Source organism: Salmo trutta, chromosome 7 (assembly GCF_901001165.1).
Source record: "Salmo trutta chromosome 7, fSalTru1.1, whole genome shotgun sequence".
Taxonomy (NCBI): domain Eukaryota; kingdom Metazoa; phylum Chordata; class Actinopteri; order Salmoniformes; family Salmonidae; genus Salmo; species Salmo trutta.
The window spans coordinates 12169125-12188503 of NC_042963.1; the positions used below are offsets into that span (position 1 = coordinate 12169125).

Here is a 19379-nt window from a genome sequence, read left to right on the forward strand (position 1 = left end):
TGGCTGGTAGTTAATCTCTCACCTCCATGAGAAATTAACAGAAGCAATTAACGGACTGGGCTGGATTTACCTCCCAGCTGATGGAGATTTGTGAGGCTTTTATTTTATTTGGGTATTTGATAGTCTAGTATATTCTTCTGTTTTTTTTCCAGGTGTGTGTGTGTGTGTGTGTGTGTGTGTGTGTGTAACTTTGCAGACTTAAAGACTTGTGTGAGTGAGTGTGTGGCGTGCGCGTCTGTGTGTGTGTTGCGTGCATGCTCACTGTTTATATCCTAGAGACTTATTATTTCATGTGAGGGGGCACATTGCTTAAATGTCATCCTTATTAGTGGGACTGTATCAGGAAACAAAGTATACATGAGTAAGTGGAAGGCCTAATTAATATCTAGGGGGGAATATCTATATTCATATCCTCACATATGAAAAGGTATTCCATTTGTAAGTATTGAAAATGGCTGCAATTTAGTTAAATAACTATCACTAAAAAAGAACACCCACAAATCTAGTTGTTTCAACAAAATATTATTAAGTAAGTTAACTGCTTCCACAGCCCTTTCTTTGTTTTCTCAACTTTTCGGTCCAAGTGTTACCTGAACAAACAAAAAATGTGTTGCCCAAACTTAGCTACAACTTGAGAAAACTTTTGCAAAAATTCTGTCAATTTAAAATTATGTGTTTGCTTAAGTTGTCTCATATGTTCATTCAACTGGAAATTATTATTTGTGCATCTTAACTAAAAAGGCTGTGGAACTGGTTAAACACACACAAACAGTGCTTTTAACATACAATGTTTTCAATATTTGACATACATGATTACATTGTGAATGTTCATTTAATTCACAGTAATTATCATTCAACGATGTCCTCACCTGGGATTTGAACTCACTACCTCTTGATTCATGGCATTCCAATCTTCCTGCTACACCACCATGTCTGTGCAATTATCAGTTTACAGGTTTGGGGAGTAATCCGTTACATGTAAGGGATTACAAAAAAGGGTAACTGTAATCGTTACGTTACCAGCAAAAATATTGTAATCAGATTACAGATAATTTTGAAAAACTAGATTTACTTTGAGTATTACTTTTAAATTCAGAAAGGATGTTTGCGAAAACAAATCTTTGACACTTCTCTGTTTTCTCAATGACATTCAAATCAGCATTGGAAAAAAGGCACAAATGTAAGTATGTTCCACCTGAGGGCAGTGGCAGTTCTAGACCATTTCAACTGGGGGGGCCAAGCTGGGGCCAGTTGTACTGTTAGAGGGGCCAGTTACATTAGACATTGTTGTCATATTGTTTTCTTCACTGCATTGCAGGCATGTTCATAATCATTAGTGTTCCGCGTTGCCAATAACGGATGTAAAAAAAGAACCATAGCAAAAATTAGTTATGTAAAAATGATTTCATACTCCACATACGGATATCAATTATTATTGAGACCTACATAGTGCAGTGATGTGAATCACACTGCTGCTCTCATTTAGCTATTTGCGCCTTACGGATTGTGGTTGTTGAGGATGGCTGTTTACAACATCTAAATGTGTATTTGAACCCAATAATGTTTGAATTCAATAAGTTTAGGCTGCCTAATCATTGTTTTTGAAACCAGTGGACAGCCACTGAAAAATGCGATCTTGCCAGAGCTGCATAGTGCGGATCCCAGCCTATGGAATAAATGTAGGGCTTTTATTGCTCAATCTAATTCATGCTGATAAAAAGTCATATTCTTGAAGATCAAGGGGTATAACATTTATTGGAATGACTGTAATTCTGATAGACTTAAATTATATCTTTACATTAAAAATCGAATCGTATATGTAGTAGAAAGTGATGAGAAGAAGCCTACAAAACCAACCCATAAAGTAAAATGTAACATCCATATATGGCCAGCTATTTCAACTTTAACATTGATTTATCCTGCAATAGGATAAATTATTAATTTGGTAACATACATTTTTGTCTTTTTCTAATGCCTCATAAGGTGAAAGTAATCTAAAAGTAACTGAATGTAATCAGATTACGTTACAGAGTTAGGGTAATCCAAAAATTACATTACTGATTACAATTTTGGACAGGTAACTAATAACTGTAACGGATTACATTTAGAAAGTAACCTACCCAACCCTGTCAGTTAATCTGACTATTCTCTATTCATTGATTCTGTTGACTTATTTAAGCAATTTTAGTTTTTTTTTAAATGTTACTCCTTAATCACGATGATAAAGGAAATCATTATTCTTGGTGTACTTTTAACAAAGCTGAGATTTTATTTCAAGTGCAAAGTGTAGCAATACAGTTGAAGTCAGTTATTGACACATATGTGGTGGAGTAAGGGGAAGATTGGAATGCTGTGAACCACAAGGTTTTGAGTTCAAATCCCAGGTGAGGACAACTTGAATATTAATTTCTATATATATATGAACATGCACAATGTAGTCAATGTGTCAAATATGTAAGTTGAAAGGTTGTATGATAAATCCACAGCCTTTTTTTTTGGTAAGATGCCCAAATAATAATTTAGAATTGAATGAACATATGAGACAGTTTGAGCAAACACATCATTTTAAGTAGACAGAACTTTGGGCCAACAAAAAATGTTTAAGTTCAGATAACACTTTGACCTAAAAGTTGAGTAAACACAAAAAAAAGGCTATGGAACCAGTTAATTAAGAATATTTAGTTTAAACAACTCCATTTAGTTTTTCAGTGTAGGCTATACTGTCATGATCGGAGAAAAGGCCGTTGTGCATAAAAAGATCGGAAGATCTGTGGGTGTCTTTGGGTTATCTAAGACGTACAGCATGTCTCTGTCTGTTCAACACACATATTCTTCCCAGACATTATCTTCGGGTTATTTAATTGATCTTACATTGTAGAGTCGGTATTGACTTTTCCCAATCAGGGACTAAGGAGGCACAGAGTGGTTTGTGATGTCTGTATTGAGTGGTTTGTGATGTGTTTTGACATGAGGAAACCCCATTGCACAAAGGCACAGTACAGGGCCCTGTAAACACACTGTGCACTGCAGCTCACAGTTAGGCTTTTGACCTCTGTGGTACCTTACCCATCAATAGACAACTCCCCTGAATCCCTAGCAAGTACCACGAAAAGAAATCCCTGTTGTTCACTTTGGAACATAATGTATTGTTGTCTCTGATTTTATGCTTGGTCTTACATGATCTGTGTTGTTTACTTCAGTAAAAGCTATCACTATGAAAGACTTCAGATCAGATAGACTCCTGGGATGGTTGTTGAAAATGAGCGGGAGCTATACGCAGTATGGTGCAAAGCATTGGATGATTGTGTATCAAATCAAATGGGATTAGTCACATGCGCCGAATACAACCTTACAGTGAAATGCTTACTTACAAGCCCCCTAACCAGCAATGCAGTTTAAAAAATAAGAAATAAAAGGAACAATTAAAGAGCAACAGTAACATAACAGTATCGAGGCTATGTACAGTGGGTACTGGTACAGAGTCAATGTGTGGGGGCACCGTTTAGTCGAGGTAATTGAGGTAATATGTACAGTTGAAGTTGGAAGTTTACATACACTTAGGTTGGAGTCATTAAAACTCGTTTTTCAACCACTCCACAAATTTCTTGTTAACAAACTATAGTTTTGGCAAGTCGGTTAGGACATCTACTTTGCATGACACAAGTCATTTTTCCAACAATTGTTTACAGACAGATTATTTCACTTATAATTCACTGTCACAATTCCAGTGGGTCAGAAGTTTACATACACTAAGTTGACTGTGCCTTTAAACAGCTTGGAACATTCCAGAAAATGATGTCATGGCTTTAGAAGCTTCTGATAGGCTAATTGACATCATTTGAGTCATTTGGAGGTGTACCTGTGGATGTATTTCAAGGCCTACCTTCAAACTCAGTGCCTCTTTGCTTGACGTCGTGGGAAAATCAAAATAAATCAGCCAAGACCTCAGAAAAAAATTGTAGACCTCCACAAGTCTGGTTCATCCTTGGGAGCAATTTCCAAATGCCTGAAGGTACCACGTTCATCTGTACAAACAATAGTACGCAAGTATAAACACCATGGGACCACGCAGCCGTCATACCGCTCAGGAAAGAGACGCGTTCTGTCTCCTAGAGATGAACATACTTTGGTGCGAAAAGTGCAAATCAATCCCAGAACAGCAAAGAACCTTGTGAAGATGCTGGAAGAAACATGTACAAAAGTATCTATATCCACAGTAAAACAAGTCCTATATGGACATAACCTGAAAGGCCGCTCAGCAAGGAAGAAGCCACTGCTCCAAAACAGCCATAAAAACGCCAGACTACGGTTTGCAACTGCACATGAGGACAAAGATGGTACTTTTTGGAGAAATGCACTCTGATCTGATGAAACAAAAATTGAACTGTTTGGCCATAATGGCCATTGTTATGTTTTGAGGAAAAAGGGGGAGGCTTGCAAGCCAACGAACACCATCCCAACCATGAAGCACGGTGGTGGCTGCATCATGTTGTGGGGGTGCTTTGCTGCAGGAGATACTGGTGCACTTCACAAAATAGATGGCATCATGAGGAATGGACATTATGTGTATTTATTGAAGCAACATCTCAAGACATCAGTCAGGAAGTTAAAGCTTGGTCGCAAACGGGTCTTCCAAAGTTGTGGCAAAATGGCTTAAGGACAACAAAGTCAAGGTATTGGAGTGGCCATCACAAAGCCCTGACATCAATCCTATAGAAAATTTGTGGGCAGAACTGAAAAAGTGTGTGCGAGCAAGGAGGCCTACAAACCTGACTCAGTTACACCAGCTATGTCAGGAGGAATGGGCCAAAATTCACCCAACTGATTGTGGGAAGCTTGTGGAAGGCTTCCCGAAACGTTTGACCCAAGTTAAATAATTTAAAGGCAATGCTACCAAATACAAATTGCGTGCATGTAAACTTCTGACCCACTACGAATGTGATGAAAGAAATAAAAGCCAAAATAAATCATTCTCTCTACTATTATTCTGACATTTCACATTCTTAAATAAAGTGGTGATTCTAACTGACCTAAAACAAGGAATTTTTACTAGGATTAAATGTCAGGAATTGTGAAACACTGAGTTTAAAAGTAGTTGGCTAAGGTGTATGTAAACTTCCGACTTCAACTGTACATGTAGGTAGAATTATTAAAGTGACTATGCATAGATAATAACAGAGAGTAGCAGCAGCGTAAAAGAGGGGGTGGGAGGGGGGGCAGTGCAAATAGTCTAGGTATCCATTTGATTAGATGTTCAGGAGTCTTATGGCTTGGCAGAGAGAACTGTCTGACTAGGGTGGCTGGAGTCTTTGACAATTTTTATGGCCTTCCTCTGACACTGCCTGGTATAGAGGTCCTGGATGGCAGGAAGCTTGGCCCCAGTGATGTACTGGGCCGTACACACTACCCTCTGTAGCGCCTTGCGGTCGGAGGCCGAGCAGTTGCCATACCAGGCAGTGATGCAACCAGTCAGGATGCTCTCAATGGTGCAGCTGTAGAACATTTTGAGGATCTGAGGACCCATGCCAAATCTTTTCAGTCTCCTGAGGGGGAATAGGTTTTGTCATGCCCTCTTCACGTTTTGGTGTGCTTGGACAATGTTAGTTAGTTGGTGATGTGGACACCAAGGAACTTGAAGCTCTCAACCTGCTCCACTACAACCCCATCGATGAGAATGGGGGCGTACTCGGGTCCTCCTTTCCCTGTAGTATACAATATCTTCACGTGTTTGTACCTGTCCCTATTCAAATAAACCATAACTAAAATATAGTCTGTTGGTGTTTTTTCAGGACTGGGAGTTCCCTCAGTTCATGGGCGACCTTGATATGAACCTGCCTGGCATGTCCACCACACAGCTCAAGTTCAAACTTCCTGTCTGCAAGAGCATCTTCAAAGAGGAGTACCACATCCATATCACAGGTACGGACATTACCAAGCAACATGTATTACTGTCACGATTGTCTAGGACCAGTAGATATGTGAAATCAGGAGCAGGAGACAGAGGGCCGGAGCAACTGAGTTTTAATAATAAATATAAGACGCAATAGCCGTTGGGCACAGGGCGCGTGGCGAAGTCCGCCAGGAGAGAACACTTTTCTCAAAACAAATAAGTGCACTGGAAAACAAACAGCGCGCGGGGCGCAGCCCGGCAATATAATGTCTACTTAATCGGATATAATTACAACTGTCCTGAGTGAACAAATGAACAATCCCGCACGAGAACCCCAACTGAAAATACACACTAAATAACCCCCCACTAATGACAAACATAAAACAGGCGCGGGATAGACAGACAAAACCAAAAGACACAGAAACAACGATCGGTGGCAGCTAATAGGCCGGCGACGACGACCGGCGAGCGCCGCCCGACCGAGGAGGGGCGCCACCTTCGTTAGATACTGTGACAGTACCCCTCCCCTGACCGCGCGCCGACGCCGGCCTCGGGGACGGCCCGGAGGGCGAGGCGCCGGCCGATCCGGACGGCGACGGTGGAATTCTTGTAGCATCGGTGGATCTAGAATGTCCGCCGCCGGAACCCAGCACCTCTCCTCCGGACCGTACCCCTCCCAGTCCACGAGGTACTGCAGGCCCCCTACCCGACGTCGGGAGTCCAGGATGGTTCGGACTGTGTACGCCGGGGCCCCCCGATGTCCAGGGGGGGCGGGGGGACCTCCAGCACCTCATCGTCCTGCAGTGGACCAGCTACCACTGGCCTGAGGAGAGACACATGAAACGAGGGGTTAATGCGGTAATATGTAGGGAGTTGTAACCTGTAACACACCTCGTTTATCCTCCTCACGACTTTGAACGGCCCCACAAACCGCGGACCCAGCTTCCGGCAGGGCAGGCGGAGAGGCAGGTTCCGCGTCGAGAGCCAGACTCTGTCCCCCGGATTATACACGGGGGCGTCACTGCGGTGGCGGTCAGCGCTCTCCTTGTGTCGTTCACCAGCCCTCCTTAGGCACTCCTGGACACCATTCCAGGTCTCCTGAGAGCGCTCCACCCATGCCTCCACCGCAGGAGCCTCCGTCTGGCTCTGTTGCCATGGCACCAGGACCGGCTGATACCCCAAGACCACCTGGAAGGGTGACAGGTTGGTAGAGGAGTGGCGCTGAGAGTTCTGGGCCCATGGCACGAACTGCGCCCACTCCCCTGGCCGGTCCTGGCAATATGACCGCAGAAACCTGCCCACATCCTGGTTGATGCGTTCTACCTGCCCATTACTCTCGGGGTGGAAACCCAAGGTCAGGCTGACCGAGACCCCCAGCCTCTCCATAAACGATCTCCACACCCTGGACGTGAACTGGGGACCCCGATCAGATACGATGTCCTCGGGCACCCCATAGTGCCGGAAGACATGGGTGAACAGGGCCTCCGCGGTCTGCAGGGCCGTAGGAAGACCGGGCAAAGGGAGCAGACGGCAGGACTTAGAGAACCTGTCCACAACGACCAGGATCGCCGTATTCCCCTGGGACGGCGGGAGATCCGTGAGGAAATCCACCGAGAGGTGAGACCAAGGCCGTTGCGGAACAGGGAGGGGCTGTAATTTCCCTCGAGGCAGGTGCCTAGGAGCCTTGCACTGAGCGCATACCGAACAGGAAGAGACATAACGCCGAACATCCTCAGCCAAGGTGGGCCACCAGTACCTTCCCTTCAGGCCCCGCACTGTCCGTTCCACCCCAGGATGACCCGAGGAGGGTAGAGTGTGGGACCATCGGATCAGTCGATCGCGAACACCAAGCGGAACGTATTTCAGGCCCACGGGACACTGCGGTGGAGTGGGTTCTGACCGACCCGCCCGCTCGATGTCCGCATCCACCTCCCATACCACCGGCGCCACCAGACAGGAGGCGGGAAGTATGGGAGTAGGATCGATGGTCCGCTCCTCGGTGTCGTAGAGACGCGACAGTGCGTCAGCCTTCCGGTTCCGGGAACCTGGAATGTACGAGAGAGTGAAGTTAAACCTCGTAAAAAACATGGCCCACCTTGCCTGACGGGGATTAAGCCTCCTCGCTGCCCGGATATACTCCAGGTTACGGTGGTCGGTCCAGATGAGGAAAGGGTGACGTGCCCCCTCAAGCCAATGTCTCCACACCGTCAAAGCCCTGACCACAGCTAACAGCTCCCGGTCCCCCACATCATAGTTGCGCTCCGCCGGGCTCAGCTTCTTAGAAAAGAAGGCACATGGGCGGAGCTTCGGAGGAACGCCCGAGTGCTGCGATAGCACAGCTCCTACCCCAGCCTCGGACGCGTCCACCTCCACTATGAATGGCAAAGAGGGGTCCGGATGCGCCAGGACAGGTGCGTTGGTAAACAGAACCTTCAGACGAAGGAAGGCTCTGTTCGCCTCTGCTGACCATCGTAGCCGCACCGGCCTCCCCTTCAACAGTGAGGTAATGGGAGCCGCCACCTGACCAAAACCCCGGATAAACCTCCGATAATAATTAGCGAACCCCAAGAACCGCTGCACCTCCTTCACAGTGGTTGGGGTTGGCCAATTACGCACAGCCGTCACGCGGTCACACTCCACCTCCACCCCCGAGGTGGAAATGCGATATCCTAGAAATGAGACGGCTCGTTTGGAGAACTCACATTTCTCCGCCTTGACGTATAGGTTATGCTCCAGCAGCCGCCCAAGCACCTTACGCACCAGGGACACATGCTCGGCGCGTGTGGCGGAGCAAATCAGGATGTCATCGATGTACACCACCACACCCTGCCCGAGCATGTCCCGAAGGACCTCGTCCACAAAGGATTGGAAGACAGCGGGAGCGTTCTTTAACCCATACGGCATGACGAGGTACTCATAATGGCCCGATGTGGTACTAAATGCGGTTTTCCACTCGTCTCCATCTCGGATACGCGCCAGGTCATATGCGCTCCTGAGATCTAATTTCGTGAAGAAGCGCGCCCCGTGAAATGACTCCACTGCCGTAGCAATGAGAGGTAGCGGGTAACTAAAACACACTGTGATAGCATTTAGACCTCTATAGTCAATGCACGGGCGCAGACCTCCCTCCTTCTTCTTCACAAAAAAAAACTTGAGGAGACGGGGGACTTAATGGCCGAATGTATCCCTGTCTCAAGGATTCAGTGACGTATGTATCCATAGCCACTGTCTCCTCCTGAGACAGAGGATACACGTGACTCCTAGGAAGGACCGCGTCGGCCTGGAGGTTTATCGCACAATCCCCTCGTCGATGGGGTGGTAATAGAGTCGCCTTCGTCTTACTGAAGGCGATAGCCAAATCGGCATACTCTGAGGGAATGTGCACGGTGGAGACTTGGTCTGGACTCTCCACCGTAGTCGCACCGATGGAAACTCCTATGCACCTACCTGAGCACTCCCTCGACCACCCCGTAAGAGCCCTCTGTCTCCACGAAATCTGAGGGTTGTGCGTGGCTAGCCAGGGGATTCCCAGTACCACCGGAAACGCTGGGGAGTCAATGAGGAACAGGCTGATACGCTCCTCATGACCCCCCCACGTCTGCATCACCAGTGGCACTGTGACCTCCCCTACTTGGCCTGACCCTAGCGGTCGACTATCTAGGGCGTGCACGGGGAAGGGGTGGTCCAGCTGAACCAGGGGAATCCCTAACCTCTTCGCTAACCCAAGGTCCATAAAACTCCCAGCTGCACCTGAATCGACTAGTGCCTTATACTGGAAGTGAGGGGAAAAATCTGGAAAACAAACCGAGGTGTACATGTGGTCGACAGGGGGCTCTGGGTGTGGCTGGTGCGGACTCACCTGGGGGTTCGAAGTAGTGCTCTGCCTGCCCTCCGAACTCCCGGGGGGACCACTCCAGCACCGGTCCACAGTGTGTCCTCTGCGTCCACATCGGGTGCAGGAGAGACCCCCCCCTCCGGTCCTCCTTGACGCAGCCCCCCCTATCTCCATGGGCTGTGGAGCGGGGGGACTGGGAGGCGGAACGAACAGGCCCCGACTGGAACGTCCCCGGGAAGCCAGCAGGTTGTCCAGTCTAATGGACAAGTCCACCAGTTGGTCGAGGGTGGAGGCGTTGTCCCTACAGGCCAGCTCCCGGCGGACGTCCTCGCGAAGGCTACACCTATAGTGGTCTATCAAGGCCCGCTCGTTCCACCCCGATCCAGCGGCGAGAGTCCGGAATTCCAGGGCGAAATCCTGAGCGCTCCTCGTCTCCTGTCTCAAATGGAATAACCGCTCACCCGCCGCCCTGCCCTCCGGGGGATGATCGAAAACCGCCCGGAAGCGGCGGGTGAACTCAGGGTAGTCGCCCCGAGCCGAGTCTGGGCCATCCCAGACCGCATTGGCCCATTCTAGGGCTCGACCCGTGAGACAGGAGACGAGGACGCTCACCCTCTCTTCGTCGGAGGGGGGGGGGCGGACGGTCGCCAGGTATAGTTCCAATTGGAGTAAGAACCCCTTGCACCCAGCGGCCGTCCCATCGAACTCCCGGGGAGGAGTAATCCGGATACCACCGGCGCCCGCTTCAGGGGGTGTGTGTAGGGGCGCAGGGTGAGGGACCGGAGCTGGTCCAGCTGGGGAAGCACCTCTCTCCCAGTTCTCCAACCGGGCCAACACCTGGTCCATGGCCGAGCCTAGGTGGTGGAGGAGGCTGGCGTGTTGAGAGACCTGCTCAGCCATGGACGGCGCTTCTGCTCCTGCTGACTCCATTTTCGGTGCGGGATTCTGTCACGATTGTCTAGGACCAGTAGATATGTGAAATCAGGAGCAGGAGACAGAGGGCCGGAGCAACTGAGTTTTAATAATGAATACAAGACGCAATAGCCGTTGGGCACAGGGCGCGTGGCGAAGTCCGCCAGGAGAGAACACTTTTCTCAAAACAAATAAGTGCACTGGAAAACAAACAGCGCGCGGGGCGCAGCCCGGCAATATAATGTCTACTTAATCGGATATAATTACAACTGTCCTGAGTGAACAAATGAACAATCCCGCACGAGAACCCCAACTGAAAATACACACTAAATAACCCCCCACTAATGACAAACATAAAACAGGTGCGGGATAGACAGACAAAACCAAAAGACACAGAAACAACGATCGGTGGCAGCTAATAGGCCGGCGACGACGACCGGCGAGCGCCGCCCGACCGAGGAGGGGCGCCACCTTCGTTAGATACTGTGACAATTACATACAAAACATACTATACTTTTTCCACATTTTGTTATGTTACAGCCTTATTCTAAAATGTATTAAGTAAAATACAATTCTCATCAATCTACACACAATACCCCATAATGACAAAGTGAAAATAGGTTTTTGGAAAATGTTGCTAATTTCTTAAATTAAAAAAAAACAGAAAATTCACATTTATATAAGTATTCAGACTAGAGGTCGACCGATTATGATTTTTCAACGCCGATACCGATACCAATTATTGGAGGACCAAAAAAGCCGATACCGATTAATCGGCTGATTGTTTTATTTATTTATTTGTAATAATGACAATTTCAACAATACTGAATGAACATTTATTTTAACTTAATATAATACATCAATAAAATCAATTTAGCCTCAAATAAATAATGAAACATGTTCAATGTGGTTTAAATAATGCAAAAACAGTGTTGGAGAAGAAAGTAAAAGTGCAATATGTGCCATGTAAAAAAGCTAACGTTTAAGTTCCTTGCTCAGAACATGAGAACATATGAAAGCTGGTGGTTCCTTTCAACATGAGTCTTCAATATTCCCAGGTAAGAAGTTTTAGGTTGTAGTTATTATAGGAATTATAGGACTATTTCTCTCTATACGATTTGTATTTCATATACCTTTGACTATTGGATGTTCTTATAGGCACTTAGTATTGCCAGTGTAACAGTATCGCTTCCGTCCCTCTCCTCGCTCCTACCTGGGCTCGAACCAGGAGCACATCCACTACAGCCACGCTCGAAGCAGCGTTACCCATGCAGAGCAAGGGGAACAACTACTCCAAGTCTCAGAGCGAGTGACGTTTGAAACGCTATTAGCGCGCACCTGGCTAACTAGCTAGCCATTTCACATCGGCTACACCAGCCTAATCTTGGGAGTTGACAGGCTTGAAGTCATAAACAGCGCAATGCATTGCGAAGGACTGCTGGCAAACGCACGAAAGTGCTGTTTGAATGAACGCTTACGAGCCTGCTGCTGCCTACCATCGCTCAGTCAGACTGCTCGATCAAATCATAGACTTAATTATAACATAATAACACACAGAAATACGAGCCTTAGGTCATTAATATGGTTGAATCTGGAAACTATCATCTCGAAAACAAAACGTTTTTCCTGTCAGTGAAATACGGAACCGCGGAACCGCGCAAATGCGCTTTTGTTAAATCATCCCCCGTTTGGCGAAGTCGGCTGTTGTTGTTAGGAAGAAATAGTCTTCACAGTTCGCAACGAGCCAGGCGGCCCAAACTGCTGCATATACCCTGACTCTGTTTGCAAGAGAAGTGACACATTTTCCCTAGTTAAAAGAAATTCATGTTAGCAGGCAATATTAACTAAATATGCAGGTTTAAAAATATATACTTGTGTATTGATTTTAAGAAAGGCATTGATGTTTATGGTTGGAGCAATGTGTACCTAAGTGATTATATGCAACACAGGACAGGCTAGATAAACTAGTAATATCATCAACCATGTGTAGTTAACTAGTGATTATGATTGATTGTTTTTTATAAGATAAGTTTAATGCTAACTAACAACTTACCTTGGCTTCTTACTGCATTCGCGTAACAGGCAGGCTCCTCGTGGAGTACAATGTAAAGCAGGTGGTTAGAGTGTTGGACTAGTTAACCGTAAGGTTGCAAGATTGAATCCCCGAGCTGACAAGGTAAAAATCTGTCGTTCTGCCCCTGAACAAGGCAGTTAACCCACCGTTCCTAGGCCATCATTGAAAATAAGAATGTGTTCTTAACTGACTTGCCTAGTTAAATAAAGGTCTAAAAAAAAAAAAAAACGTATGAAAACTTGAAATCTTGAAATGGCCCTAATTAATCGGCCATTCTGATTAATTGGTCAACCTCTAATTCAGACCCTTTAGTCAGTACTTTGTTTTTTATTTATTTTTATTTAAACTTTATTTAACTAGGCAAGTCAGTTAAGAACCAACTCTTATTTACAATGACAGCCTACCCCTGCCAAACCCTAACCCGGACGACGCAGGGCCAATTGTGCGCCGCCCTATGGGACTCCCAATCATGACCGGTTGTGATACAGCCTGGGATCAAACCAGGGTCTGTAGTGACGCCTCTGGGACTGAGATGCAGTGCCTTAGACCGCTGCGCCACTCAGGAGCACCTTTGGCAGCGATTACCCCATAATGACAAAGCGAAAACATGTTTTTAGAAATTTTTGCAAATGTATTAAAAATAAAAACAGATACTTTATTAAGTATTCAGACCCTTTGCTATGAGACTCGAAATTGAGCTCAGGTGCATCCTGTTTCCATTGATCATCCTTGAGACGTTTCTACAACTTGATTGGACATGATTTGGAAAGGCACACACCTGTCTATATAAGGTCCCACAGTTGACAGTGCATGTCAGAGCAAAAACCAAGCCATGAGGTCGAAGGAATTGTCCGTAGAGCTCCAAGACAGGATTATGTGGAGACACAGATATGGGGAAGGGTACCAAAACATTTCTGCAGCATTGAAGGTCCCTAAGAACACAGTGGCCTCCATCATTCTTAAATGGAAGAAGTTAAGAACCACCAAGACTCTTCCTAGATCTGTCCACCCGGCCAAACTAAGCAATCGGGGGAGAAGGGCCTTGTTCAGGGAGGTGACCAAGAACCCGATGGTCTCTCTGAAAGAGCTCCAGAGTTTCTCTGTGGAGAAGGACAACCATCTCTGCAGCACTCCACCAATCAGGCATGTATGGTAAAGTGGCCAGACGGAAGCTACTCCTCAGTAAAAGGAACATGACAGCCTGCTTGGAGTTTGCCAAAAAGCACCTTAAGGACTCTCAGACCATGAGAAACAAGATTCTCTGGTCTGGGAAACCAAGATTGAACTCTTTGGCCTGAATGCCAAGCGTCACATCTGGAGGAAACCAGTGCATCAAGCTGTGGGGCTGTTTTTCAGCGGCAGTCCTGGGAGACTAGTCAGGATCGAGGGAAAGATGTACGGAGCAAAGTACAGAGAGATCCTTGATGAAAACCTGCTTCAGGGCACTCAGGACATCAGACTGGTGCGAACATATCTGGAGAGAAATAGCTGTGCAGAGGATCTGCAGAGAAGAATGAGAGAAACTCCCCAAATACAGGTGTGCCAAGCTTGTAGCATCATACCCAACAAGACTCGAGGCTGTAATTGCTGACAAAGGTGCTTCAACAAAGTACTGAGGAAAGAGTCTGAATACTTTTGTAAATGTGAATTTTCAGTTTATTGTATTTAAGAAATTTGCTAAATTTACTAAAAACCCCTTTTTTGCTTTTCATTATGGGGTATTGTATGTCAATTGATGAGAGGGAAAAACTATTTAATGCATTTTAGAATAAGGCTGTAACGTAACAAAATGTGGAAAAAGTCAAGGGGTCTGAATACTTTCCCGAAAGCACTATATCTGCCCAATTGATTTAGATGGTATAGAGGGATACCACTATTATTAAATGTTTTCACTCTCCATCTGACCAGCTGTGATGGAGAAATGCTGATGGTTGCACCTGTTGTAACATGTATTTTTCATCCCACCAGCAGTTCTTGTTTCTGGCATCCTCTTCCCTCCTGCTGAGGGGTAATGTGCATCAATCAAATCAAATGTTATTTTTTATATGCTTCATAAACAACAGGTGTGGACTAACACAGTGAAATGCTTATGGGCCCTTCCCAACCATGCAGAGAGAAAGAAACTAGAGAAATAATAGAAAAGTAAAACACATAATAATAAAAGTACTAATAGTTGGATAATAGATCCAATGAGTAACAATAACTTGGCTGTCTATATACAAGGGGTACCAGTACTGAGTCCATGTGCAGGAGTATGCAGTAACTGAGGTGTAAATGTACATATAACTAGCAATAAAGTGACAGGTAGTAAACAGTAGCAGAAGCATATGTGATGAGTAAAAAAAGTTACTGCAAAAAGGGATAATGCAGATAGTCTATTTGGTGAACTATTTAACTAGCTATTTAGCAGTCTTATGGCTAGAAGCGGTTCAGGGCCCTACTGTTGTTTCCAGACTTGGTGCATTGCCATGCGGTAGCTGAGAGAGCAGTCAATGACTTGGGTGGCTGGAGGCTTTGACAATATTTAGGGCCTTCCTCTGACATCGCCTGGTATAGAGGTCTTGGATGGCAGGGAGCTTGGGCCCAGTGATGTACGGGGCTGTACGCACTACCCTCTGTAGCGCCTTGCGGTCGGATGTTGAGCAGCTGCCATACCAAGCGGTGATGCAGCCAGTCTAGATGCTCCCAGTGATGCAGCTGTATTCCTTTTTGAGGATCATGTAGTCCACGATTAGCTCCTTTGTCTTGCTGACGTTGAGGTAGAGGTTGTTGTCCTGGCGGTCTCTGACTTCCTTCCTATAGGCCGTCTCATCATCGTCAGTGATCAGGCCTACCACCGCCGTGTCGTCGGCAAACTTAATGATGGGGTTTGAGTCAGGCGCTGCCACTCAGTCATGGGTGAGCAGGGAGTACAGGAGCACTCATAAAAAATGGTGTTGAACGCTGAGCTGTAGTCAATGAACAGCATTCTCACATAGCTGTTCTTCTTGTCCAGATGGGAAAGGGCAGTGTGGAGTGCAATAGAGATTGCACTCCACACTGTTTATCTATTGGGGTGAATTGTAGTGGGTCCAGAGTGTCTGGTATGATGGTGTTGATGTGAGCCATGACCAGCCTTTCAAAGCTTTTCATGGCTACAGACGTGAGTGCTACAAGGCGATAGTCATTTAGACAGGTTACCTTGGCGTTCTTGGGGACAGGGACTATGGTGATCTGCTTGAAACATGTTGGTATTACAGACTGAGTCAGGGAGAGGTTAAAAATCTCAGTGTAGACACTTTCCAGCTGGTCAGCGCATGCTCTGAGTACGCGTCCTGGTAATCCGTCTAGCCCAGAGGCCTTGTGAATGTTAACCTCTTTAAAGGTCTTACTCACTCACACCGGTTACGTGATCACACAGTCAAACATAATCTCAGAGAGTACACTCTTCCATTTAAACCATCACCCGTGTTTCATTACGTTCCACAGCATGCTCCCAGTGACGACCATCCAAGGTGGAGAGAAACGAATGTTCCCATGCTAAATGTTAAACTGTTCAAACGCTTCCTGATTTCCACTAGGTTGTTAACCCTAATGCGTCGCACACTCATTTAGCATTATGTTAATGGTCTTACACTGTGTGATTGCTTTGACTAAAAGCTTATCAACAGTGGTGCGTCTCAGGAAAGGGAGGGAATGGTGTCACATGTACCCAGGGAATCATCTGCCTTTAGATAAGTAAACCTGGAGAGATTGCTACCGTTTACTGTAATGACCTCATTTCATTAAGAGTCAATGTTGGACCTAGTACCTGCAAATGTATTATCAAATGCCTTAACACACATACTGTCTGTCTTTCTGTGTTTTGTGAATTGATTACCTTGAATGAATTAGATTCATAATAGCTTTATGATTTGTCCCAACAGTACAGCAATCAGAAAGAACATGTCAAAGTCAGCTGGGGCACAATACAATATACAATTAATCTAGATTTTGCCATAAAGAAGTTACTGTAACTGCCACACCGTTTCTTTCTCCCTGCAGGTAAGTGGTTCAACTACGGCATCATCTTCCTTGTGTTGATCCTGGACTTGAACATGTGGAAGAACCAGATCTTCTACAAGCCCTACGAGTACGGCCAGTACGTTGGTCCAGGGGAGAAGATCTTCACCGTGGAGGAGCCCCACACGCTGGGCGACTTCAACCGCAGCACGCTCACCTACAAGTGGCGCTCCAGCAACGTAGATCCGCTGACCAACCGTTCGTATGTCCACCGGGACATGTTCCTGCACAGCCGCTACGTGGGCGCCAGCCTGGACATCAAGTGCCTGGCCTTCATCCCCAGCCTGGCTGCCTTTGTTCTCTTTGGCTTCTTCATCTGGCTGCTGGGACGTTTCCAGGACAGTGAGACCTTCCCGGAGAGCCAGGTGGACAAGACGTACGAGAGGATTAAGAGGAAGTCTCCGTCGGAGTATAGTAAGGACATGGGCGTCACGCCAGAGGAGGTGCACATCTCTATGAGCGAGACGCTCAAACGTTCGGGAACCCCCATGCTGCTGTCAGTGGACGGGCACTTGGCTCCGCACACCGCCACTTCCACCAACTCCATCTCGCCTGTTTCCACGGAGACCCAGGAGACGCACCCCAGCATAGTCATTGACAGCACTGATCCGGGAGAACCAGCGGTTTCCTTTGAAGTCAGTAAACTGTCACCGCCCTGACCTTACTGCCCTTAGGGGAAATACTGCTACTGTCTGCTGCTGACAGACACATAGCCTGAAGGGAGGACATGAGACCAGAGAGTAGAGACTAAGACCAAACTGAAAGACAATTTCAGTCCAGATCTTTTCAGTCTGGGTGGATATTGAACACAACACTGATTGAGTGTTCCTACAGCAGAGGATGTAGCTACACTGGCCTCTTGGGTTCTTCTGGACTATTGGTTTTGCGACCAGTCTTTTTGTAAGACCGTGTTTTTAGGATCTCTAAGGTGACACCAACACAATGACAAACAGGTTATTTTAACCTCCCTCACTGCAAAGTCATATTGTCAACATGGTGCTATCGCTTGATTTTACGTTTTTCTAATAGCAAGTTGTATTTTCTTATTGTGACATATTTTGGTGCCTATGTGGGAGAACTACTTCTACAGTCGATCGTGACCTCGGGACTGTAAGGCTCTATCGGCGCAAAGAATAGTTCTGAGATATTCTTCATTCATAACCTATTAAGGTCCTCACCTTAAAGGTACCTAAATTGCAGAGTATCAAAATCCTAAGAGATTTGTAAATCTTTTTTTTCTTTTTAGGGGGTTGCAAACGCAGATAGAACCTTACGGTTCTGAGATGTCAATCTGGCTTCAGCCATAAGATTCTATCTGCCACAGAATGTTGCAATTATTTCAATTTCAAAAGAAAAGTACAATCATGTAAGGATTAAATAAAGAGAATACCGTAATTTCCGGACTATTAAGCGCACCTGAATATAAGCCACACCCACTGAATTTTAAAAAAAGTATTATTTTGAACATAAATAAGCCGCACATGTCTATAAGCCGCAGGTGCCTACCGGTACATTGAAACAAATGAACTTTACACAGGCTTTAACGAAACACGGCTTGTAACAAAAATAAATAGGCTTTAACGAAACACGGCTTGTAACAAAAATAAATAGGCTTTAATAACGAAACACGGCTTGTAACAAAAAAATAAAAATTAGCAGTAAGCTTTAGTTGCCTTTTTGCACTGAGTCAATTCCTCACGCTGCTGTTTCCAACGTCTTATCATCGACTCATTAAGACCAAGCTCCCGTGCAGCAGCTCTATTTCCTTTTCCAACAGTCAGATCAATCGCCTTCAACTTGAAAGCTGCATCACATGCATTTCTCCGTGTCTATGCCATGATGAGGGTGACAAAATGACTACCGTAATCAGAATGATGGGAAGTTTGAGAGCGCTCGATTTTAATCTAAACAGTAAACAAAAAAGTTGTTTGACCTTAACCCGTTCGGCAATTTCATTGGTCTAATGAAAGCTTCATGCCGCCAAAAAACTGAGCACGTCACAGAATGTGTTTTTTTGGGGGGAAAAAATTGAAAGCGGGAAAAATCCATATATTAGCCGCGTCATTGTTCAAAGCGTGGGAAAAAAGTTGCGGCTTATAGTCCGGAATTTACGGTACCCTTCCTTCTTTCTAATCACATCATCAAATATGAATTAATGTTCATCACACACACATTTGTTAAACTGATAGTTCACTAAAATGACAAATACAATATATCCTAATAGCATCATTGCTCTGGATGAGTAAACTGACATATTTTTCTGGTCTCTGACACCCAAAGTCAATAAACTACTTCCTAGTTATCAATCAAATGTGGTTCTGTACGTTAGTAATTTTGGTGAAATACTTCTTCCATGGAGGTTTTTCGTATTGATATAGCACAAGATAAAAACAGCAATGCCTCTCCAATGGGCCTTAAACATGGTCTGAGGCACCTGTGTTTATTTTATTTTTACCATAAAGGGCTTAAGTGATGGCCATTCTTCTGAAAAAGTGATGAAAAAAATCATAGTCATTGCAAAAGAGGACCAGAACCTATGATATCAATAATTGAGGACTTTGGGCTATAAGGTTCTATCTGCAAAATGCATGGTTGTGAGATAATAAGAATTTTTCAAGTCTCAGATT

At 45.6% G+C, this 19379-nt stretch overlaps 1 protein-coding gene across 1 annotated transcript in view; it reads left to right on the forward strand.

The window, feature by feature from the left end:
- Positions 1-18188, forward strand: part of tmem117 (transmembrane protein 117) — an 83966-nt gene extending 65778 nt beyond the window's left edge. Inside the window, exons 7-8 of the mRNA XM_029758004.1 lie at positions 5790-5919; positions 16735-18188. Of these exons, the coding sequence (XP_029613864.1) occupies positions 5790-5919; positions 16735-17411 (807 nt within the window). The 3' untranslated portion in view covers positions 17412-18188. The remainder of the gene's footprint in view (positions 1-5789; positions 5920-16734) is intronic.
- The last annotated feature ends 1191 nt before the right edge of the window (positions 18189-19379 follow it).